The sequence below is a fragment of the Mustela nigripes genome, chromosome 13 (assembly GCF_022355385.1).
Source record: "Mustela nigripes isolate SB6536 chromosome 13, MUSNIG.SB6536, whole genome shotgun sequence".
Classification (NCBI taxonomy): Eukaryota; Metazoa; Chordata; class Mammalia; order Carnivora; family Mustelidae; genus Mustela; species Mustela nigripes.
In genome coordinates this window covers 126341710-126367986 of record NC_081569.1, presented here as the reverse complement: position 1 = coordinate 126367986, position 26277 = coordinate 126341710, and the positions used below count along the sequence as shown (strand labels likewise).

The window sequence follows — 26277 nt, the reverse complement described above, 5'->3', positions numbered from 1 at the left end:
TTCTTGTTTCTTACACTGGTTTACCTATCAGATGGTTTGCACAGCAAGGATTATATTCATTTTATTACTTAATTTATTATTCTACATGCTATATTTGTCCCTGCGTGAATGATCTAGTTTGCTTTAAATTTAATTTTCTCAGGTTTCCCCTGGGAGATGCTTGCATTGTTCCGTTTTAACACCAACCAAAAATTATTTCAGGGAAAGCTGATTTTCTTTGGTTTCTTTTTTTTTTAGACATAATTAAACAACCAACATTACATTTAGATGCATTTCTGGAGCCTTTTATCTGTAATTATTTGAGGAAGAAAATCATAAATTAATTCCAGGCAGTCTACTATATTTTCTAACTAAACTTTCCTTATTTCTTACACACGGATACTGCATATGTATCTACATACACATATGTATGTATATATTATTTTTATAAGACTGATGCGCTACCTACTGTGCTAATGAAGCACCTAATTATTACTTTTATATCGAATATAAATAATAAACAAGTCTATGATTCTATTTCTATTGGTAATTGCCAAAAAGAAATAATATGCTACTTGGATATAAGAATAGAAAACAGTATCATAATGACAGGACCATGAGGTTAAGAAGTCAAAACAACAGAAGTAATAATTATCCAAATGGTCTAAATAAGGAAGTGTTAAGTTGCCATCAATAATTATATTAAATTTTAGTCAAATAAGCAGTAATATATGCCACAGATTTAAGAACTATTTCTTGGAGAAATGTATGACCTAGAAAATATTTTATCTTTTATTCTCCTTGAGAAACCATCAATCATCTGTTTAACCAGCTTGTTATAAAGCTACATAAAACTGTTTCCCAGGAGTCCTTAATGATTTCAGTGGAGCCTGTTCTATGCTTTTCTTCCCCCCAATGAATCCCACACACAGAAAACATCCCCAAACATACATATTCCATACCCTCACATACCTGTCTCTGCCAAAATCACCATCAGCTCCATCCCAGTAAATAGCTTGCCAATTATAAAAACAATAAGCCAAACCCATTTTTTGGTGCTTTTGAAATAAAAGAAGTTGCATATTAAATAACATGGTAGATTTGTTGACTGTTTGAAAATGGTGTGTATACATATCTTGGGTAAGGTGACAGTGTGGAGAGGTCATTCCTGAAATACTCTGTGATTGGCATTCAGCAATCTCAGATGCTTGCAAACTTGCAAATCCTACAATGTTAAATTGTCAAAATGCCACCATAGCAATTTTTCTTCAGTTGAATTGATCACTTTTTGCTAGCAATGTTCTGATTATTAATAAATGGAGTATGATCTTTGCACCAGCCTACTTAGCACAGCAAGAAACCAACAGTCAGACAAACTAGGCTCAGGGGAGAAAGCATGTGATGTGATATTGCATGGCTTGGAAATGAAAATCTTTAATGGATTAAGGAGGGTTCTTACAGTTCTTAGGATGTTCCCCAAATGTTGATTTGTAATCCACATTTTAAAATAACAAAATTAACTTTTTAATTTGAAAATGTAAAGCAAAATAAGTCCATGTTCCCCCTAGGACTCTAGGCATTTTATATTAAAATTAGCAGAAAGTGCATATTTGTCTTTAAAAACCATGCAAAATAGCAAAGCTAACTAAAGAAGGGGAAAAAAATAACAGGTTTTCAGGGTAGAGAGTTGTAAATATCAATTAACTTGCTTTAAAGCCAACATTGAACTATGGGGGCACTCAGGGTCTTTATTTACCCTTTCTAGGACATTTGATATAAAAAAACATATTTTAAGATTTATTGCCACATGGCCAAATAAGCCATATGCTTAGGGCTTTGTAATTTTTTACCCTTTTCCATCTACAAAGTTAGAATGTTGGGACGCCTGGGTGGCTCAGTTGGTTAAGCAGCTGCCTTCGGCTCAGGTCATGATCCCAGCGTCCTGGGATCGAGTCCCACATCAGGCTCCTTGCTCCGCAGGGAGCCTGCTTCTCCCTCTGACTCTGCCTTCCACTCTGTCTGCCTATGCTCGCTCTCGCTCGCTCTCTCTCTGACAAATAAATAAATAAAATCTTTAAAAAAAAAAAAAAAAAGAAAGAATGCTCTAACATAGTGACATCCTAAATTCAGAACAAAAAAGCAATCAAAATAATTTTTAAGATTGATTTTTGATCTACCCTGAGGTTATCATAGTGAGGTTTTGTTCTTTATTTAAAATGTAAAGCCATGATGACCTCCTACCCACTAGATATAAGAAGTTGTATATTTATCTTTTAAAACATTCTTCCTCTTCATATTCTTTATATCGAGAATTACTGAACCGTCAGTGGATAAAAAATATAAGCAGAGTAGAAGGTTTGTACATTTATTTGTATGGTTAGAAGGCCAGGCTAGCTTTTGAAAATGTGCCAGGTTCAGAAACTATGGCTTTGTTTTCGTTCTATTTTGGTCTTATAGGAACACGGGAAAAGAATATAGTCGTTTGCATCACCACTGGTATAGTTTATGATATAATTTTATTAAGCTATAATTGGCATATGGTGAAGACAGGCTTTTGGAGGTAGGAGGGAAAGCAGGAGACCTGAAGAGGTGCCATTTATTTAAGGCAGAAGCTCGGGTCTCTGTTTCCAAACATTGTTAACAAATGAAATATCCCATAGAACTGTCATGAAGATCCAGCTAATGAATTTGAAAAGGTTTTTTAAATTGTAAAACACCAGGCATATTTGTTGCTGTTATCAACTTTGGACTTGTTCTTTTTGTAACAAAGTGATAAAATAATTTCCTGAGAGAGTATGGATTTATCTCTGTACCAGAATCCACTACCTATTTAGGATAAAATAGGGTAAGATTTTATAAATTGCCACAAAATATCACAGGGTGATTTGCATTTTCGGTGATTCTATACATTGATCACTGAGTAGCCTTCAGTTTTCCAAATAAAGAATGAAGAGGGGGGCGATGACATTCGTCATTATCTACAGGAAAGGGAATGATTTAAATTCCTCATAGATGGATAGACATCAAGGGTAAATCATGAGGTCCACATTTCTAATTTTAAGAAGCATTGAGGGTATCTGTGGATGGTGAGGAGCAAATATGATTTTGTGTATAGAATTAACCATAAACTTTCACACCACAATCCCAAATTCTCCAGATGACGGCAGAGGTCTTATTCGACGCTATCACCTCAGGGTCCAGACATTCGTAGAAGGAAGATGTTATGCTACACGTAATATACCAACTGAGCATATTGGAGGGACTGGAATAGTGACATTTGAAAAAAGGACAAATTAGATTCTATATGCTGCACAGTACAGTGGGGCTTAGTGCTTAAAATAAGGATGACCTATGACATATACTCCTAATTCTAGCCTCATAGCAGTTGACTTTATTACTTCCAAATAAGCTGCATACCTCTTTTTTTTTCTTCACACAGCATAAATCAACCCAGTATTCCCTGTAGACTAAATGTGAATCAGTGCTGGAGATTTTTAGGAAAGTTGAAGAAATCTGAATGCTTATCTAATGCTGCTTTAAAATAGTTTTAAGAATTGGACCATGTTCAGTGGGAACACACAAGAAGATCTGCTGTCAAATAGTCTTTGAACTTTGAGATGAGTAACGTGTGGAAGTACTCACTACGGGGAACATACAGATGGCCATAGAAACTACAATGATCTAGTCTGTTCTGGCTACCAAATCTGAATGCTTTCTTCCAAATTTAGATTTAAAAACTCGTTTTTAACAACAGACTTTTAAGATTTATGAGTTGCAAATATTTTCTTTATTTTTCTTCCTGTTTGTTTTCTGAGTATTTTTAAATTAATATAATCTTACTAATCTCTGGCTTTGTAAATAATAAGAGTGAAAAGGCAGTAAATACTAAAAACACTGATAATCCCACTATTCCTAAGTGGCCATACCATTTATGTTCCAAATTCGTTCTTGTGAGTTTGTTTTTTTTTCTATGTCTTCTATATTTCCTTTTTGAAATTTAGTTTGGAGAAGAGAGGGAAACTGTTATATTCTACCAGATAAATACCATCACTAGGGAAATAAATTATTTTTTTTAATTTTTTATAAACATATATTTTTATCCCCAGGGGTACAGGTCTGTGAATCACCAGGTTTACACACTTCACAGCACTCAACAAAGCACATACCCTCCCCGATGGAACTAGAGCGTATCATGCTTAGCGAAATAAGTCAAGCAGAGAAAGACAACTATCATATGATCTCCCTGATATGAGGAAGTGGTGATGCAACATGGGGGCTTAAGTGGGTAGGAGAAGAATCAATGAAACAAGATGGGATTGGGAGGGAGACAAACCATAAGTGACTCTTAATCTCACGAAATAAATTAATTTTTAAAAGGCTTCTGGAGTTAATTTTTTTCACATTTTTTATAGCAATGTAAGAGTGGAATAGGAAAATGTGGAACTTGATTTTCTCAGGCTCCAGCTTGCTTTTCTGTGGGGGTGGTAGCGGGTCCAGGTGTGAAAAGAATGATGGCTTTGGACTTACACCTTATGTCCAGTCTTGCTAGGCATTCCCGGAACGGCTCCCAACAACACAGACCAGAATGTTCTGGGAGCTAAGAGGTGGGGGAGCTAGTTTTCTCTCTCATGCCTGTCCTAGCCAAGATGGAAAATTCATTCTGCTGCTGAGATCGGAAAAGTTGTTTGTCACAACATACCCACGTTCCCAGACACAGCATCTTACTTGCCCTCTGCCATTATACAGCAGGAAGTGAAGATATTAGGCGTGTCTCTGGCTAACATCTGCTTTGTTATTAATTCATTTTGCCTGCATCTTTAATTTAGGGTGACAGCCGCCATCTGAGACCTTGGATGCCATCCCTCTCAGTAACCAAATACCACCCGCGTCTGGGGGTCCTTTCCTCTCCGCAGCTGTCTGTGCAGAGTCTCCGCAGTATGCGTGTAGCTGGGGACACACGGTACACGCCCTGATGGCTCCCTCTCTTCTTGTTTTTGCAGCTGGCGCTACGTACATCTTTGGGAAAAGCGGAGGCCTCATCCTCTACACCTGGCCGGCCAATGATCGGCCCAGCACGCGTTCGGACCGCCTGGCTGTGGGCTTCAGCACCACCGTGAAGGATGGCATCTTGGTGCGCATCGACAGTGCTCCGGGCCTTGGCGACTTCCTCCAGCTTCACATAGTGAGTACCAGGCCTTGGCCTGGATTTCTTTGTCTACCTGCTGGTGTGAGTCGTTGAGCCAGATGAACGCAACGGAACATTCTAGATGGACTCAGCAAAGGGGCACATGATTATAAAAATTGCCTACATGTGTTGGAGCTGTAGCCCAGGGTTAGTCTCTGTGTCAAGCCTCTTTTATCCCTTTAAGAAGTGAACCTTGATGCCTGTGGGAATAAACTATGAGAAACGCGTTCAGTCCAGACTCCCTTCTCGGCTGTGTGGTTTGGCCTATCATGAAATGTTTAGCAGACTGCCTGGGTGTAAATGAGAGATTTACCCAGTACTTCGCCCGAACCTGGTGCAAGTAGTAAAGTCCAGTTGGGTTTTACTAGTTGACTGCCTGTGCTGGGGGTCAGCGGAGTGTTTCTGTAAAGGGCCAGATGGCAAGTATTCTGGGCTTCACAAGTGCTACAGTTTCTGTGAGAGCTCCTCAGCTCTGCCGTTACAATGTGAAAAAAGCCACAGATAGCATGCTTTTAAGAAACGTATGTGGCTTGGGGCGCCTGGGTGGCTCAGTGGGTTAAGCGGCTGCCTTTGGCTCAGGTCATGATCCCAGCGTCCTGGGATTGAGTCCCACATCGGGCTCCTTGCTTGGCAAAGAGCCTGTTTCTCCCTCTGCCTCTGCTGCCACTCTGCCTGCCTGTGCTCGCTCTCTCTCTCTCTCTTTCTGGCAAATAGATAAAAATAAAATCTTAAAAAAAAAAAAAAAAGAAAGAAATGTATGTGGCTATATTACAGTAAAAATTTATTTTACAAAAACAGTCTGCAGGGGGGCCCGGGTGGCTCGGTTGGTTAAGCATCTGACTCTTGATTTTGGTTCAGGTGTTGATCTCAGGGTTGTGAGTTCAAGCCCTGCTTTGGGCTTCACACGGGGCATGGAACCTCCTTAAAACAGAAAAAAAAAGGGGGGGCAGATTGAAGGCTCTACTTGGATGACCCCAGCTCTAGGCTGCAGACTTCCTCGTACAGGTGTAAAAACCATGATCAAAACCGAGGCCAGAGTGGGTGGGGCAAAAAGGAGATAGCACAATCAGCCAGGATTGCTCTATTCATGTGTATTGTATATCCAACATTTTGCTTGTATATCTAAGCCCAACAGGACTGCAACCTCAGTCACTGCAGATTATTAAGAACACAGTGCAATTCCAAGAAATTAAAATGATTTGGAGGAAAAAATTACTTTGTTATGAGGATAGAAAATATTTTTATAGCAACAATTAACCCATTTTATCACCTGTGCGGTCTGCAGTTAGGAAAGTAGGCTAAGGAAGGATATGATTCTCATCCATAAGTACCCAAAGTGCAGCTACCAGGAGCAAAGAGAGGAATTGTTCTCATTAGTTAGCAATGACAAGGCCAGAAAAAATGGATTTAATTTGGAGCAATACGAATTCAGTTTAAATAGCAGGGGGAAAAAAAGCAGTTGTGAGGAAAGATCAACTGGGGATTACCACCAACCTCCAAAAGGGAGGAAAACGAACATTTTCCTGGGCATCTTTGGATCAGAGTCTTGCTAATGTGCCGGTCTACTGAGGAAGGCAGAGAGTGGGATTTTAGTGCTGGTCTCTGGGGCTGGCTGGAACCGCCAGCAGCCAGTTCAGCCTGCCAACGCTGCCCATCTCCAGCACCTGCTCTTCCAATATGCCTTGGAAGCAGGAGCAGCTAGAAGTGTAAGGCTTGAGCGGGAGGTCTGTCCGGACTGAGTGTGAGCCAGAAGCAGGCAAGAGTGCAGGGAAGGGTTGGTTAGGAATGATCACCTTTAAGATATGAAACAGGGGTCTTGATGGAGTTGTGAACCTTTACGCTTTCTCGGATGCTTCAAGAACCATATGGTCCTATGAGCCTGGGCTTAAGCGTTTGAGAAAGTCATGCCAAGGAGCACAGAGAAAAGCAGCCATCATTTGTATGGTTTATCTTTATTTGGCCTCTAAAAACCACCATAATTTACAAAACTCAGTGAGATTTATGCTGCATATAACTTAATGACTATTTCATGGCAGCTATAACTAGGCTATTATTACCAGCTCACTTGCATTTTCACGGCTATTTATCTTCTTTTTTTGTTCGGTGTGACTTACTAAGAAAAATATGATTTGGCACAGCCATGAGCATCTTCTCTGAATCAGATAATACGCTACTGGTTTATCCATTTCTCCCCATTCGTGTTTTAGAGCATCCTTACCTTAAAGAGAAATGTTTCTTAATTTCTGAAAGTGTACTTAATATGTTTTGTTTTTATAAAAGGGATATGAGGATCCTGGGAATTTCTAGCAGGAACCGTAGCATTCTGTTTTAATATGTTTAACAGCAAAAAAAGAATAAATTTTGCATCAAAATGTGTAGACCCGCTTGGGTCCTGTGGACCTTTTCTAGTGATGCTATATCATTGCTTAACCGTTCTAGAAAACCCCAACAGATTGCTTTTAATCAATGGACATCATCTGACCTTTTTAGAGAAAAGATAGACAGCTATGAGGTGGAGAAACCATATCCTTCTGGAATGGTCTAGACATGCTCATGGCTCTCTTGGATATGGGATTGCTTCATTGGTCTAATAATTAAAAACTGTTTTTTATTCTAGTGAATTTTCTCTGGTGTCTACCAGAGATAAAAACAAAAACAAAAAGCCCGTGGGACTGTATTCCAGTCTTAATTCACTTATAAAAGCAAGCTGTGGGCTATACCTTGGTGACCCCTGCCCTAGGCTGCAAACTTTTTCATAGAGACGTAAAGAACCTGTGATAAAACCTGAGGTTTGAGGCAGAGCAAAGGGAAGGTTCCTTACCACACTCAGGAATAAAGGAATCCAAGTAGATCAAAAGACTTGATTCCAAAACCTGCTTCTTGTTTTGGACATTGACATAAGTGTACCAGGAACATGAAGCCATAAATACTAAGATACTTCTGCGTGACTTAAGATCTGTAAAACATGGATTTGTTTAATGCATGTGGCTTGTTTCCTTGTGTTAAAGAACACCGCTCAAGGGGCACCTGGGTGGCTCAGTGGGTTAAAGCCTCTGCCTTTGGCTCAGCATGATCTCAGGGTTCTGGGATCAAGTCCCGCATCCGGGCTCTCCGCTCAGCAGCAAGCCTGCTTCCACCTCTCTATCTGCCTGCCTCTCTGCCTACTTATAATCTCTGCCTGTCAAATAAATAAATAAAATCTTAAAACAAAACAAAACAAAACAAAACAAAGAACATTGCTCAAAAAGAAATAATTTAAGGACCATTAAGGAAAGTGGAAAGGGTTGGGCAGGAGGCAAAAGGATCCATCCCTGCTTGCAGTTTAAAACCCACCAGAGGAAAAGAAGAAGTGAAAGCAGACACAAAGAGGGGAGGGAGCCAGAGTAGCTCCCAGGGTCAAGGGGAGGGAGGAGGCATTGGGCTTGGGGAAGAGGACCTATCCTGTTGGAGATGTGCTCCCAGCAAGGGGTCATACATGGGCAAATGACATTCTTCCAGTGGCTGTCCATTCTGGAAACAACTAAGAGTACTTTGATGCTCTTCTGAATGATTTTCAAGCTCACAAGTTGCTCAAAACCAAGTATAAACTCAGTCATTAGCAAGCGGCTGGGCGGGAAGAGGGAGGAGGGGGCAGGTGCGTGGTAAAGAAAGAGGGGGAGGGAGAGCAAGAGAGACCGAGCACCTGTACTTTATACGCTGGTACTAAAGGCAAGTCCTAGGAATTCCTGAAAGGGTTTCAAGCCTCTATAACTCAGTCATTGGAACAAGCCCTTTTCACCACCCATTTAGCCTATTTGAGGGAAGAGAAAAATGTTCTTCCAAGAACACCAAGGAGTCTGACCCTGAGGTGAGCACCCTCTCTAGAACAGGCCTGCTTGCTGTGGAGTCCCTGGAGCAGGAATGGCAAAGAGGCTTTTTTCTTGTCGGCCAGCTCTGAGGGCCTCTCACTTCGTCACTTCGAGCTTTACAGTGGGTAGAGAGACGTCGGAGCGCAGCAGGCAAATGTAGCAGGCAGGAGTCCCGGCTTCCAGGGGGCGAGTCTGCCCCCTGCGCCGAAATGGGACTTTGTGGATGGATGGATGCTGTTTGGATGACCCTTGCTCTAGGCTACCTGAGATCCTATCCTCAATCTCTCCCCCTTCTTTCCCTTTGTCATCCTGAGATGCCCACACATTAAAAACTCTTTAGGAAAATTGGCATCTTCTTAAACTCCTTCTCCACTGCAAGCCCTTGATTCATTTGCTAATTGGTTCAAAGTTGTTAGTCTTGGTATGATCCTTCTCACACCAGGCCAAGGTCAGCTGATTGAACAGAATTTGAGTTTTTCGTGGAGGGTTGGGGAGAAAGAAGCATGATGGATTGGGGGACATATGACATTTGGGTGAGAGCAGGAGGAAGCTTGAGCAGAATGAAGGCATTGGTGCCTCTGGGTGAAGAATTGGTGTAAAGAAAGGGGTACCAAGACTGGGGAGGGGGGTATGTGCTGTGGGTAAAAGATTTTTTCCCATTTCAGTTTGCTCAGACTATCTGTTGTTCTGGCCAAAGGACCAGAGGCTCTTCTCTCTCTCTCTCTCTCTCTCTTTGATTCTTTCTTTCTTTCTTTCTCCCTTTCTTTCTCTTTCTTTCTTTCTTTTAAATTTAAAGTCTTCCCACTCACACAGGGCCTCATGGTGGTTAAGTAGGCTTTGACAGTAAGTGCTGAAAAGACAAGAAATAGATCTTTTCAAAAAAAAAAATCAGAGAAGTTCAGGAGATCTAAAATAATTTAGAGATGGTTTGCTTCCAATTAGCTTACATCTTCATTTTTTGGTTCACACTTCTATGATGCACTATTTCCTGTGTCCGTTATTAATCATAATATTAATGAAATCCCAGATGAAAAGTGTTTGGCAAAGAGAAGAAGATCTTCGCTTGCAGTACATGTATGCATGAAATGAAATTCCGTGGAGGGACCGTGTCTTAGGGCAGAGGGATTTGTAAGGAAGTATTACTTCAAATACGTTGCCTCCATTGACGTCTATTGTTGAGGAATTAATCTGCTCAATATTTGGAAAGAAGCCACTATTACATGCAAGTGACATCTGCCTGTTGACCTCCCATGTAGGCTCTAGGAAGCTGTGTCATGTTACACTCACCTCATTTATCCGATTGGGAAAAACATTGAATAGGACCAGAGAAAGGATTACCATGAAGTGCTCACTATTCTCTCATGAAACTCTTGACAACCTCCATTCACCAGCCTACAAAATAGAAGGTCGGGCATAACTGGGCAACAATTAGCTTCTCTTTATGTAGTTAATACAGGGCATAAAAAAGATATGCTATTAATTTATTTCTCCCTGCATGTAATTTACAGTAAATCCTCTTGGATTCATTTTTTAATTATGAACCTTTCAGGAACAGTGAAAATTTATGGGTCAGGGCATCTGTTTTGTTTGACAAGAATCTATAACCTTCTCCAGCTGTTTCTCTCCTGACTTATAATGTAGATACTTGGATAAAAGAGCGTAGAAGAGAGAGGACCACTGTCCCAACTTACCCCCTTTTCATCATGGCCGAGTATTCTTGAGAAAACTGCCCCCCCCACCCCAAATAAAAGGCCGACAGTATTCTCTCAGTGCCATATTTGGGGAAATAGAATATTTATTAAGTTCGGTATGTATGGTATTGTTTTTCTATAATTTACAACATTTGGGGAGACTCCTGGAGAATAAATCAGAGCAGAGCTGAATTATGATAAACGGTGTGTTCCTCACATCTATTGCATCTATAAATTGCTGGCCCGGATGCTTCATTCAGCTGTCTCTGTGTGAGATATTTACAGGAAACTATCAACATCTGCTGAGTTAGTCTTCAGTGAGCTTGGGTGGGGAGGTGGTACCTTAGATTTGTGTCTGGATTCGGCCAGTGGCAGAACTGGGTTTGACTTAAGGAGCTGTATTTGGGGGAGTGTGCAGAGGAGCACAGAGGAATGTTGGCATTTCTGAGACTAGTAACGCAAGTAGAGAGAAAAAGAACAAGAAAACAGCAAAGGTGTCCAACAGATGCAATTTTGTTTCCCACAGAGTACTGTGCACGGCAGGTTGGCTCCGTATTCCCTTTCATTGCTATTTGTTCTTAGTGAAAAAGGCCTCTTTGGATTTTCTGGGCTTAGGAGCTTTTCCAGATCATTAGCCACTTCTGTGGAGAGGGCCTGCTGGGGATCGTCTCTGCAGCTTCCAGCTTAGCCGTTCCATCCCGGCAGAGATGGAGAAGAAGGTGGGAGAAGGAGTGGAAGCGGGGATTTGATCAAGTGAGCACTTTCGCAGGCTGGACCAGACGCAGCTCCCTGCGTGGGAGTTGGGGTGTATTCTCTCCAAACTCAGTTAGTCCCGAAGTATTTCTATCTAAATCTGTTTATTTTGATGGCACACTCGGTTCTGAGGGGCAGCATGCCATCGTGGAGGCATGTGTTTCATTTGAACTCAAAAGATGTGCATTTGAGTCTCGACATCTGGTGAGCTCTTTGGCTGTAAGCAACTGATCATCCCCCTGGCCTTCACCTTCCTCTTCTTTTAAATGGGAACAAACATACTATACTACAGGGTTTTCCTGGGGTTCAGATGGAATAAAGTATTTAGGAGTTGTTTGTTGTGGACAAAAAAACTGCACAAATGTAGGATGGTAGTTTTCTTGATGACATATTCGAATAACTTCAATAGGGGGAAAAAATTAGTGAAAGGAAGGATCTCATGGTAAGTATTCGTAAAAGCCTGGAAAGACTGTTTCTGAAAACAAATTCCTGTTGAATCTGATTGAAAGCCCTTGTTTCTGAATTAATCAGATTCACCATCGAGACTTTGGGGGATGTTCTGTAAGCACAGGGGGAAGAAGCCAAGTCCCTCTGAGCAAATCTGGTTGGGTCAGTGGGATATGACATGGAGCTTCCTTGGCACGTCATTGTAGGGCATTTTGTCTCCTACAATGACACAAGGTGATGCCTTGCGCCTCCACTGCCCTTCAGTAGAATGTTCCAAACGGCTCTAACCTCACCAGTAAATGCGTAATTCATCTTGTCCTGAAGGTCCTTCTTCACTTGTATGAACCACGGAAAATGGAAAGATCGTATCTTGCCAAAGAGAGAAAGAGGAGGAGGACAAAGCATACACAAGTAGTAGCATCAGGAGAGCAGAACCTTTCTAGGCACCGATAGTATGAAAGAGAATTGAGGCCCACCATGGGCATCAGATAAAGGCATAAACAGCCTGGCCCTATACTAGAATTAACAGAGCCTAGGGAGAGTCCTTGCTGCAACCAGTGTCCTAATGAGGGTAGAGCCAGATTGAGTGAGGATGAGAAACCGCCATTATCAAGTGAGCTGGAAACATAAGAGCACATATACAAGTAAAAGCATTTTATGGACTTTGATTCCTGAAAATATGCAGGAAAAGCGAATGATAATTTTAGCATATAGATAAAATGTATAATAATGCATCATAAAAATCGAGCTGGCAGAATGTATAGAGAATATTTCACGGGTGGTAAACAATGGTGAGAAGCAGAGACCAAATGGCCCTGTCTGTCTCCTTTATCACTTACATCCACTACTCTTTGGCTGTAACCGGTAACAGTCATGTTTCAGAACCCTCAATGCATACCTAAGAAGAATTTAGAAAATTTAGGATTCAGAGAATTTAGCTTATGAACATCAACTAGTGTATTTGAAATGAGTGTTTTTCTTATGTGCCAGGCAAAGTGCTACATTTTGGGGGATACTATAATCAACATTGGCTAACAGACTTGAAAGCCCACAGTAATTAAATGATGAGATATTAGGTTTCCTGCACATTGTGAGATGATGTATGTAACACACTTGGTTTGCTTCTGGTGTACAGTGAGCTTTCGGTTATGGATAGCTTTTAATATCATTGGTACTTTTTCACCAATTAAAAAAAATTTGAAGTCAGAGGAAACCATTTATCTTATTTTCCTAAATAACAAATCGACTTTAATCAGGATTTTGAGATTATAACTTAAGTGATATAAAATTCTAAGGAGAAGTCAGGATGCTACTGATTTAAAGCCAACCTCGTGGCTTACAGCCCAGATTGCTGCAGTTACCAGACAGCTGAACAAGTTGTGAATAGCAGAGGCTTTTTAGACATGTGAATTTGAAGTGTGGCAAGCAAGGCAAACTTTAGGTACCATCAAGCGAATGCTGGGGCTCATATGACTTCATGGCAGGCCTACCTTAACACTGTCGGCTGGATGAGTTATCTCATTGACCAACCACTTAGACTGTTCCTAGCCATTACTCCTGGGGTATTGTTCACTGCAACAGGGCAAGAAATAACTCATTGACTCCCTGAAGCTATAGATGATGGATTTTAGATCCCTGACTGCATTCAGAAGGCATGGAAGCTCAGCGTATTAATGGGGGAATTCATTAGCCACCTACTCTATACCATCATATGCTGACATCCTGATGCTGTCGCTGCTGCTGTTTCAACTTGTTAGTGTGTCCCTGATAGATGGCAGAGGGAACTGTATAACTGTATTAGCCTCAAAGATAGTTCTGACAGCTGGACCTGTCGTTTCCCAGCCTGAGATGACACCTTTAGAGCCTGGAATCACTTAAGGACATTTAGATAAGCACTGTTGATTGATCAAGCTAACCTTCGGCCTGACATCATTTCATAGTCAGGATGACACGAGATGATTGACAATTAAAGTCTTTTATTCGATTCTTAAGTTCTTAGTTAACCACTTTTAATTTGGTTTATTTTTCTACTCTGTTTTCTATAAAATGGCAGGTAATTTAATGACACAGATGATTATTTCTTACATTTACTTAGGACCATTAGTAAATCCTCTTACCTACTACCATTATTATCACTTATACCACTGTTATTGATTGACAGAGTACCAGGTACCAGACACTGCATTAGAATTCTGTTTACATCATTTTATTATGGACTCACGACTCAATGAGGTAGTCACTATTAATATCCTCACTTTATGAATGAGGCAACTGATGTTTAATGAAGCTAAAGAAATTTCCCAAGATAGCACTGAGCAGGCATTCAAATCCAGTTCTGACTCTTAATTACTATTACACTCCTAATGACCGTTTCAGAGTAGAGACCGTAGTGGTGATCATTTAATTCAACATGTATTTGTGGAATAGCAATTTATTTGGGGTTGTGATGTAAAATTTAACATCAAGGAGGGAAATAAAAATTGTACAAGTGGCTGTTTTCAGATAGCATTGGGTAGATTCCAAGGAAGGTGAGACTAGTATGGTTTATAGAGATGAAGAAATGAATATAGACAGGGTGGGACAGATTATGGCTGCTGGAACCTGAAGAAGGAACATGCTAGATGACAATATCCAGCAGGAAGAACATGCTAGAAGAAGATTCCCTCCACGAAGGAGGAAAGTACAGGCTATGTTCCCAAATCTTTAGGTGTTCAATTTGACCAGAATAAATCTCTTGAGGGAAAAGGCCGACAGTGTGGAATAGCAGAAAGAGCCTATATTTTAGAGGCAAGTGGTTCGTGTTTCAAGATCTAGTTATCCCCCCCCGGCTAGCTCTCTGGCCTTGGATGAATTGACTGCTGTGTAAAATGGAGATAGGAAAAGTAGTAATGCCGCCTTGCAAGTCCGTGTGAAGATTTATAATAACGTATATGAAAATGCTTCATGAGTAACTGGTTCATTCCAAAGTCATGATAGTTAAAGCTTCAGTTTTGGTTGCTTGTTTTCTTTCAAGGTACTTCAGGCCCATCGTGAGGAGGGCTTGAATGCCATACTGACAGATTGCTTCTTAAAGCAATGAGAAGACATTGAAAGTCTATGAGCAGAAGATGAAATGCCCAAAGCTTAATTTTCAGAAAGATGACTTTGGCTTTGTTGAAAGAGTGGCTTTCAATGGGTTCAAGGACAGTAGATAGCAGGTTATTGTTTAAGTAGTCCAGGAGAAACATTTTTAAGGACTTACTCTGCGATGATGATCATAGGAAGGTAATAAAAATGAAACAAAAGGATAGTCATCCCAGAGAGAAAATCAACAGGTGTTGCCATCTGGTTGGAAGGAATGGGAAAGAATTAAGGAATATCTAAGAGACTGGGAAGGTTAAATTTCATTAACAATAACAGTAAAAATAGGGCACAAGTAAGAAAAATGAATTTTAGAATAAGGCAGTCACAGTCTGATGTTAGTGATCCAACACGTATATAAGGCATCTGAGGGTCAGTCTAGAGAGTTCCAATTGGAAATGCGTGATGAACTCAGATGAGAGATGTGGGCAGAGAAGCAGGGACTTGAAAATTTTCAGCCTGAAATGACAAGGGAAACTGAGGCTTGGTAAGATCTCTGGGGACATAAATGAGTAGAAACTTGGGAAATACGTACATAAGTTTCCAAAGTGCAGGAGGAAAAGAGAGGAAGTGAAAAAGAAAAAGCTAGAGGGTCATAGAAAACCTAGATGGTAAAGTGTTACAGAGATCCAGAGGATTCAGAGAGGTTTTTCAAACACAAGTAGCTATAAAATAGAGCTAGTTTTTCCATACCTTTTAGTCACACCTCTTTTGTGTGCCATCCATTTGTTGGAGGCCTTCTTTCTCTTTTTTGGTATTTTTTATAGCAGGTAATCTTTGTCCTTCTGGTTTCCTCAGTAGTCATTCTGTGCTTCTCTTAGTAGTTGTCGATGACATCGATAACTCAGAGTCAGAAGACTCCGCCAGCTAGCAGTTATCTTATGTGAATGGTGAAGAAATAGACACTATCCTGCCAACCTCATTGTATTGTGGGAAAAATCAAATGAGATAATGCATGCAAATGGGCCCTATTACTATTGATAGATCTACAAAGAAGATAAGATCATTTTCATAATAATTTATGTGTGCCTACCATCTAGCAAAGCTGTTGGTGTCTAAGAGTTTGCAGTTGGAGACCTGGAAATGAGGACCTAAGCGAGGCTAAGGTGGTTGTAGTTTTCAACAAGAGGGTTAGCAACCAGGCAAATGGCAAATCAGAGCCAACATGTGAATGGCCCAACTGTGAGAGCTCATGAAAGGCTGTGGTCTTCGAATGCTGTTGTTACCTGGTATATGTCTTCAGAATGTACACCTCACCCCTTGGAACATCATTTTGGGGGAGGCTGTTTGGATTTCAGGTTGTACTGCAATTCCCTGAAGAACACACTCCCTGATTCCCATTGATCACCTTGTGCAGGTGAGGCACGGAATCTGATTACCCTCATCCTCATTTTAGCTTGGATGGCCATAAATGTTGCTAATGGTCATAAAATTATCCAGCCCTTTCTCAAATGCAAAGTACAGTACGTAGGTTTAGTAAATCCTTTCGAAATAAATTCTACGGGTTGATTTCTCATCGCTACAAACCCTCCTTCTCACCTGATGGCATGCATATTTTTGTAATCAGTCCTGCATTTGCTGTTTTATTCATTGTCTAGTCACTGTGCTAGCTACTTCGTGTGTGAGAGCCCATTCACTCTACAGTCCTCACACCGCTGTCCAATCAGTGAGACGGCCTCAGTGTTGGAGATTACAGAACTAAAGCTCCAAGGAGTAAGTAGCCATTTGTTCCTAGTCTTCAGGAAAGGAAAACAGATGAGATGGTGGTGTGTTTGAGTCTAATGTCATACATACTGCTTTGCATAAATACCTATTTAGTATTAAAGTCAGATGTGGTGAATTTAATAGGGACTGTGATTTTTTTTTTTTTTTTTTTGGATCCACGTAAAGAATGGTAAACACAAATAGAGGGATGGAGCACAACATTTTGGCTAAAGCAGAATATACATAATTGGAATTAGGTCACTTTGTTTTGGGATTCAGAGAAACTCTCCGTTTTACATTACCTTTTATTGCTTCCCAGTATTTGTTTTTGTCTCAATGGCATTAGGCACCCAATTACTCCCAAACCACTTTCTTAAACATCCCTGTGCAGAATAGGCTTGGAAACTAATCTGAGGTTTTAAATGCAATATGGTGCTATGAGAAGCTCAGAGGTGACTTTTTTCCCCGAATTTTAACACAAATCCTTTCAAATGTAGTATATATGAGCAGAGATTACTAGATAAATGCATTCTCATATTTTAGGTGTGGTAAATGCCATATTAGAAGTCTTCAAATATCCCTGCTTAAAAACCCTAACTGATCTCAAATAATACGGAGGAGACACAGTCTCTCTGCAGTCGGTATTTAATTTTTGTATTTCTAATTTAAAACCAGGTGGAAGTATCTTCACAAGAACTCCAGGCTATTATCCACTGGCCTGTTAGCTTCTAATATCTAGTGGGAGAACACAGTAAAAACTTGAAAGGGAGACCTTTACACTGGAAATCACATTTTCTTAGAATGGGAGCAAATTCCATTCAACTTGCCCCTGACTTGATGCCTAATTCCTAAGGCTAATAGGCTTTCATGTTTGCTACATAGATCAGCAATACTGGAGCTGGTTTTGTTGCATGACTAAACAGCAAAGCTTAAATTCAAGACTAAAGTATGAGAGAGGAAAATGAGCTTGGTGCGACATGTCGCCCAAAGCCCTTTGAAGGTGCATTGGGGGAAGTCCTTGACTACCCACAAAGAGCAGCTGTCTTTAAAAATAAGACAAAAGGGCGCCTCGGTGGCTCAGTGGGTTAAGCCGCTGCCTTCGGCTCAGGTCATGATCTCGGGGTCCTGGGATCGAGTCCCGCATCGGGCTCTCTGTTCAGCGGGGAGCCTGCTTCCTCCTCTCTCTCTGCCTGCCTCTCTGCCTACTTGTGATCTCTCTCTGTCAAATAAATAAATAAAATCTTTAAAAAAATTTAAAAAAATAAGACAAAAATCACCTTGAGGTTTAGTTGAGAATAGGAATAGGGGCATATAACAAGAAGTATAACATGACAAACTTGGTTTTAGAAAAAAGGGAGGTGGGAGGAATAGATTTGCCGAGTTAAAATTAGCCAGACAGGCAAAGATTACCAGCTTATTTTAGTGAAAGATGATTCATTCATTTATTTATCCAACCAGCTGCTACTATATGTCAGGTAAATTCTAGGACCTGGGGATACAGGAGTAGATAAGATAGACAAAATGCCTGTTTGCATGGAGCTTACCTTCTAATGGATACAGGCAATCAGAACCTGGGTTCTGCAGAATTTTCTGAAAATGCAACGTCCAATATATTTAATTAATTGTCATATTAACAGATTGGCAAATCCCTACCAAACTTTTATTTCCATCTTTGTACTCTTCTCGGTTTCCCAAATCTGCATGTGAACCTCTCTTACTCTTATAATCAAAGAGCACAAAGGGCTCTCTCACCAGCTAGTTCTACTGAGACCACCATGAACAACCACTCTAGGTTGTTTCCAGTACCAAAATGAAACAAAAAGGAATAACATCTTTACCCTCCATTTCTGTGCCTTTTTCTTTGAAATGACTGTGGCCATTCCTAGTGTTTTATTTTGTAATCACGCAGGACGCCTTCAGAACATCCATCTTTATTTCACAGACAGCAAATTGCTTGAGGCATCCAGACAGTACTAACTGAGAAGAGGGAAAAAAAGACAAAGACCAAAATCAAATGAAAACTCACCCTCCCTGGGAGATAGACCGCACTGTTTCCAGTATATTCTCTAAGCCTGCTTATACCATCCTGTCCACGTATTGACCGAGGGCTCCCAGGCCACACACCCAGTCGAAGACAAGAGCAGCGCCTGTGGTGACAGTATCAGTACAAATTGGGTTTTTCCCTTCACTTCACTGAATGCCACAGGAAACAGAATGGGACCACATGTTTCCCTTTGATTCACACCCAAACACTGCAAAACACAGAGTGTGTGCTTCCTTCTTCAAGCTGTGTGTGTGCGTTAAACACAGGCAAACATTGGACTGAAATGCAGACACAGTAAGTCAGCTCTGGGGAACACCATTCAAGTCTTTTTTCTAAATCTTGATCTTTTATTTGAGCTAGGTCTCTGCAGACACTCTGGGAATGATTATTTTACAGTGATTCTCCAAAGAATAGTTAAATGTTTTTCATCTAAAATTGGAGATTCACCATCTTATAACAGACCCCCTTCTGGAACTGACCACCTTACCATTAGTTCTTTCCTTCTAAACAACAAAACAAAACAAAACAAAAAACAAAAACACCCACTTTATACAGTAGGTGTGAAAGAACATAGAAGGCTCTATGGGAGACTTTTCCATATATTTCCACAAATTACTTCTTTGTAAAAAGTGATTGTTTGATATGACTGTTATATTAACAACAAATTATCCTGAGTATGAACCCTAACCCTAGCAGGAAAACCGAACTTCTAGGGGAGGTGTGTATCTTCAGCCCTCATTTCTCTCTCCAAGAGGACAATGGGTTCTGTGAAATAGTGAGAATTGATGCCAAATTCTCTGCATGTGGTTTTGCACACGTGAGCTGGTCAAGGACACAGAATTGAGAAAGAAACAGTTCATTTTACCCAACAGCAAAAATGTGTATGTATGTGTGTGTGTTTAAGAGCCCAACCTGAACCACACTCTTCTGTGAATTCATACTCCATTTCTAACCACCAACAACCACCTTATCAACTTTAAATTCAGTCTTTCTAGATTTTAGAAACCTAACCATTGCTTTTCATATAGCACCTTCTGGAAACAAGCTTCCACTAACTTTCTGTGTATGTCCATAAAAAGTCACCCTTGTGTTCTCTTCTATCTTCTGAGTAGACAAAGATTTGATTCCCTCTCAGAGGGAGTTTCTGCTGTTCCTGATGACTGACCGTGAGGCCAGAGCTCTCTGTGCCCTCCTTATTGGTCTTGAACCCTGTCAGCATGCTTAGATTCCTGAGGGTACACAGGGCAGCTGCTTGGGGCCACTGAAAATGGAAATATTGCAATTGCTTCAACACTTCTTCCCTTCCTGGATCCATCAGACTGAAAAAGCAGGAATGAAGTTACTTTCTTCCTTCTGTCTCCCCGGTCTTCAGCAGTAGAGCACAAACAAGCCCACTTCTTCTTTAAGCCCCACCAACATGCTGTGCCTGGTTCCTGATCTCAGACAAGGAGTCCCTTGTCTTCAATGTGAGAAGTTTAGAGAATATGCCCAGTTAGTGTCCCTTGGGCCTCATCCAATACACAAATATATTTTAAAATTCAGATGCTTCATATACAACTTGAGACTTCCGGTTTCTCTTTAAAAAATCAGAAGGTTCAGCTATACGGGGCCACTGTTCCTATGTAGCATCTGCCAGCTGGAGACAAGGGACAGTTGCCATTTTTATGGACAAGCCATTTCTCACCACTTGTATCCTCCACCCTCTCTCTGCCACACAAATCGTTCAGCATCTTCATTCATCCCCTTGGCTGTCCCACACCTGCAGATCTTGGATATTCTGAGTCTTCTCACACAGAAGTAGTATTGACAGTGTGGGGGTCATACCTTTGCATTTTATACATAAACTGAGCTCTCAAACATTTTCATAGACACGTGCTTAATTTGGAAGGGTCTAGAAGTTGACCTTTACATTGCTGTCCTAAGGGCACCTGTTTGGCCTCTCCAAAATATATGGGGCTCACAAATCTGTTTCATAACCTAGAATTTAGCAGAACACATTTAATGATTTCAACTCAAGGGCTCACTTATTTGTGCTCTTTGAGAACATTCATACTGAACACAGAATGGTAATTTATAAATGAAGATTTCATTAGTGTTTCTGGGAAAACTTGGGTGTCATTCTTAAAGTATGACATTTAATATAATAGGCATAAAATAACACGTTTTTCTATCATATTTTAATGCATAATTTTACAATATTGGTGTGTCAGAGTGTGCTCTTTGCCTCTAATTTAGAGTCTTCACGCAAAACTCCCAATTACTTAGCCTTTTCAGAAGGGGGCCGCCTTTTAGGGGTACGTCTGAGAGCTCTGTATTGTCCTAAGAGTGAAAGGTGGTTCATGATCCAGGAATACATATAATCCATCCCTGTATTTTACTCGAGAGCTTTGGGCTGTCTGGATCAAAGTGCATCAAATGCTTCCTCCCGGATTACTTTTCCTGTTTCCTTCCTCAGATAGTCAAGAATTTTCCCGCTCCTCTCCCATCTGTACTACTCCTGACAATTTTACCTAAACTTTTTCTTCCATTGCTTCAGGCCATTGCTTCCAGTAATATCATCTTCTGAGACTATGAATAAGGCTTTCCTTTCAATTATATTGTTACCTTGAAGGTATTTATAGGCTGTGATCTAGTCCCCTGGAGTCATTGCTTTGCCAGACGTTATAAATTTAGCTCTTCCCACCTTTCCTCCTATGTTTTATCTTTTTATCTTCCAGCCTTTGTAACATTGCCTTCTTTTTTTTTTTTTTGAGCCTATCTTTGTAACTTCTCTGATATTTCAATATTCTTCACAAACTAAAGAGGTCAGAATAGCACATCATATTCCAGGCATGACTGTGAGTATCTGAATACAGAGAGAGAAATCAAGTGACAGGATTACTTCAAAATTGAACTTAATCTATTTGTGACTCAGAAAAATAGACAGAATGGTAGAGAAAGCTAACAGGGCACTGTCAACATGCTTCATATATTTTAGCGTACTGTAAGGATAATCACAGAGGCTTAAGAGTAAATGATGATTTTTTTTTTTTTTTTTTTTTCTGAGAGAGAATGTCTTGATTCCACTGGGCACTTGCACCTGTCCTTTAGAGTAATATTTTCCTTAAAAACCTGGACTTCAGATATGGTTGTGTAATAAGATGGACTTTTCTCCCCTAGTACACACGCTTTTAAAGTAGTATTATCATTAATAGTGTTGTTGCTGTTGTTACTGTTAACATTATTCCTGCCCCTGTGGTTTAACATTGGGAAACGGCATTAAGCATTGAATTTTAGGAAGCAAAAATAAATTGCAGCGTGAACCACCTTGGTACTAGCTTTAAGTTCTAGTCCATGTCCACAGGCATTGGTAGGATTCCACCAATATAGCAAATTAGGTATAGCCTCTGGGGAGCACTGCAAAGAGCCAGACCCAGCTTAGCTCTCAAGGATTGTGGCCTCCAAACATTTTTGATGGTCCACCCACAGGAAAAAAAATTGATAATCTTGCACTACTTATATTTGTGTTTAATGTAGTGTGCACACCTGCTAGCTGTTGTTTATATTATGGAACATATAGCAACATCAGAATTTCTAAAAGTGAAAATTTCAAAAATAGACGTTCCAGTATTTTTTGCCATAACCCCAGTGAACCCACCTTGACACTTCTGAGGGATGTGCAGCCCACGTTGAAGATGCCTGCTCCGGTGGGGATCTCTATACTGATAGAACTAGTGGCCAGGCTCAGCAGCTTCTCAGTCAGAAGTCTAGGATGAATGGTTCAAGCCTGGAGGGCATCTGAGAGGCTGTCATCCAAACACTCATCTTAGAGGTAACCATGCGAAGACCCAGAGTCTTACCTTCCTAGGGTCCCAGTTGGCTAGTGAGAAGGCTGGGGGTAAAACACAAGCCTTGTGGTTGTCAGATTGTAGTGTATAAGGAAAATGCCTGGTGTTCTGTTTCTGGTAGTTTGAGGAAGGTAGAGACTGAGTTCCTGAAGGCTGGAGAAGAGGGTAGGTTAAAGGGTTCTGTTGATGGTGAGGTATCATTTGCCTACATGGTCTCTGATCTCTCATGCTCCCTCCTGTTGAGCCCTCTCTACAGGTTCTCTATCTGTCTCTGTTTTTCTCTTTCTGTTTCTCTCACCAACATAAATTTCAAGGTTTCTAGTTAATAGTAGACTTCTTTACCAAGAGCATGCTCTGGAGCCAGACTTTCTTGGTTCAAATCCCAACTCTGTTCCTCAATAGCTCTGTGACTTTACGCAAGTTACATAGCTTCCTGTACCTCAGTTTCCCCATCTGTTGAAAGGGAGAATAATAAAGTTCCATTGGGTTGACATGAGGATTAAATGAGAAGGTACCTTGAAAGTCCTGATATACTACTGCTTGACCCCATCCTAAGGGTCTTTTAAATGTTAGCTGTTGTTATTGTCATCACTTTTTTAATAGTTTCTCCTAAAAGCTTAAAGCACTTTGCCTTATACCATATATTCCATTTTGTAGCATGCCCTCATGCTCACCAGGGGAAACATTCGTCTTCCACTGTATAAACACGTACCCCGAGGCCAATGCATATGCTTATGACCAAAATCAGTTCTGAATCCTAGGACAAACTCTCAACTGGTGCTCCATGTCAAACTGTATTTCCTTTCAAGGTGAAAACAATGACACAAAACCTCATTCAGCAGAGCAGAAACAGACTCCATAGTTTTTTTTTTTTTTTTCTTCTCATCCCCCCAAAGCATCTCCTCCATCTGCATGGGGCTCCTGTCCTGTCAGAAGTCTGTCCAGCCTGAGGGTGATGACAGCAATAGGGTTAAAGTAGGATCTGTTCCTCTGTCTGAACTCTCAGCCTCCTGAGAGCCTGCGTTGCAACCTTAATAACTTCCTCACATAACTAGCTTTCTCCTCTCCCTCGGAGTGTTTCCATTTTCTCCAGCGTTCAGTATCAGGGAGTGTTATTAAATGATAAGGGGGTTTGCTTCCTCGTGTATATTGTGAGAGGCTGAGAGACAATGAGTGTTGTGACACATTGGAGGGCATGTTACACTGATTACGGGAGCTCTGTATCAGAGAGCAGATCATGTGACAAGACTGCATCTGGGACACTGCCTCCCTTCCCCAGAGAGTTATTAATGGGCCTTCATACCTGGGAGGACGGATTACGATGTCTGGGCAATGCGACAATTAGAGATGTGTCACTTATCATAAGCAGGGCCCCAGCACCTGGGGCTGGCGGCTCTGTTCCACGTATGAGGCAGGCTCCATGCTCCAGAGATGAAAGTGGAGCTTGCTGTGGTGACCTTCCCTGAAAGAGGCCATATTAAGTTCACAACTGGCATTGAGTGGTCATTGGCTTTGCATGTAGAAAGAGAGTGGGAGACCTGAGTTTTATACTCCTTTCTTCTGCCATTGTCAAGGCCTTGACCATAGGGTTCAAGACCCCAGAGTCACTTAGCTTGTGACAATCAGCTTTTTGATATGCAAAAATGGGGCCTATGTATGCCCTACTTACCTCACAGAGTTGTAACTCCTAGGTCATCTCCATCAAGGTAATGACATGGATATAAGAGTGTGCATGTGTGTAGAAAGGAGATGTAAGGATGTTTTCAGGCACAAGAGAAAGGGCCAGTACAGAGGCAGAGACTGACATGGCATGGGAGAAGACATAGACAAAATTGGCCAACATGGAGGGGAAGGAAGCAGGGAAAGGGAAGGAAAACCAAGGGGGGGTAGTTTAATTTTGGTCACCTCTCCTATAGAACAAAAATGAAAACAGGGTTGGGGAATTGTACCAAAATTATGAACAGGAGGAGAGTCAAGGAAGTTCACATCTGATATTCTTAAACTTCCCAGTGAAAAAAAAATTTATGGTCATCTGCTGCAAGCAACAGGGGCAAGGAGATCTCAGAGGAAGTCAACAGCATCTTTTCAAAAATGTCTTTGATCTTTATCAGAACAACTTGGCTTTTAACTCTAGCTCTATCTTTTCCTCCTGGAATGATCGTAAGTAGTTTCCTATCACTTTCTGGAGCCGTACTTCAGGGTTATAATCTATACCTTCCACCCTGTTAAGAAAATGAAGTGTGGCCACATAGGTAATGTACACAACACTGTTCTTCACACATAAAAGCTCCTCATTATTTTAGAAACACAGGACAATGGCAGGGAATGCATAAAACATCCAGGTTGCTAAATAAGAGTTTCCAATTCAGCTGTTGGGTTGCGTTGGCCAATCTGCTTGTGCCAGGATTACATAATATATCTTCATAGGTGTAAAGCCTCTCGGAGGCTGGTCTTCAGCCCTGGTGCTGTTCATGCTTCACATTTCTCTTCTTGTGCACTTCTGTCTCCTCGTGGCCTTATGTAATGGACCGCATAGAGGAAGGGGGTCACTGTACAGTGTAATATGTTTCCTGAGCTCCTGAATTGGTGCCAGTGGCACATCAGTCCAGTCAGGTAAACCCCAAGGCACACCTTGCTTCTTACTGAGAAGGAAAAATTATTGGAGTTTGCACAGGTCGGTGAAGTAATTTATCATCTGCACTGGTATTAAACCGCCTACATAGATATGTGCCTCATTTAACCCCAAGGATAGCCCAAGAATCACGGGGAAGGACTTCCCTTTAGAGTTCCCTCTTTCTAAATCCCTCTTTGGGTTTCTTCTTTATTACATTTTACATGATTAATGCAGATAATCACAAATGTGAACAGTCAGCCGAATTGGAGTAGGGGTGGAAGTTAATCTGGAAGTTAATCTAAGAAGACCCTTCTTAAGAAGCAATTAGACACCCCTTCAAATAACTAATAATTTGCCTTTCATGAGAAAGAAAGCCCCCAAGTGAGGTGCAAACCCAATTCAAATACTTCATTAGAATTAAAAACACCCTTTATAAACAGAGTGACTATTTTCTTATAAAAACGGCTGCTATTCATAAAGCACTTACTGGTGCACAAGTGTGTGTGTGCCTGTAGGAGTGGGTGTGTCTGCTTTTGTTTTGTTTTGTTTTCCCTGCAATCCCCTCAAAATCTCAAAGATAGGAACTATTATCCTCATGTAACAATTGGAGATCTGAAACTCAGAGGTTAAGTGACTTGCCAAGGTTCCTGCCACTTGTAAACAACTGAGACCAGATTTAAATCCAAGTGTACCTAAAACAAAAATCCAGGTTCTTTCTTCTTCTGGGATTTCCTATCGCCTACACAGTCTGTCCCCTGACTCCTTCAGGCTCCACACTATTCTGTTCTATGGCACACTCATGTCATATTGGTCCCTGGAGTGGAAGGCAACAAGATGAAACCAAGAGATTGTTTTATCAGCTTTTCCACTCATGTGTCTGCCTAGTTCCTGCCTTTCTTAACAAGAGAGAAAGCCAGTCACAAGGCTTTGGGGGAAAAGATTGCTGGGAAAATCTTGAAAATTAGGTACTGCAGGCAGAGCCCTCAAAATCTTGCCAAGGGGCTTTATGTAGTCTGGTAAGATATGACTTTACATATCTTTGGGGGAAGAATGTGAATCTATCAA

General features: G+C 40.9%; 1 protein-coding gene across 35 annotated transcripts in view; it reads left to right on the top strand.

The window, feature by feature from the left end:
• The window catches only part of NRXN3 (neurexin 3), a 1559048-nt gene that overhangs the window by 1189197 nt on the left and 343574 nt on the right, over positions 1-26277 (top strand). For all 35 annotated transcript variants that reach the window (XR_009399188.1, XR_009399187.1, XR_009399186.1 and 32 more), the window contains one exon: positions 4980-5161. Coding sequence is in view for 31 of the 35 variants with exons in the window: in XM_059373628.1 (XP_059229611.1) it covers positions 4980-5161 (182 nt within the window). In the remaining 4 variants the exon portion in view is untranslated. The remainder of the gene's footprint in view (positions 1-4979; positions 5162-26277) is intronic.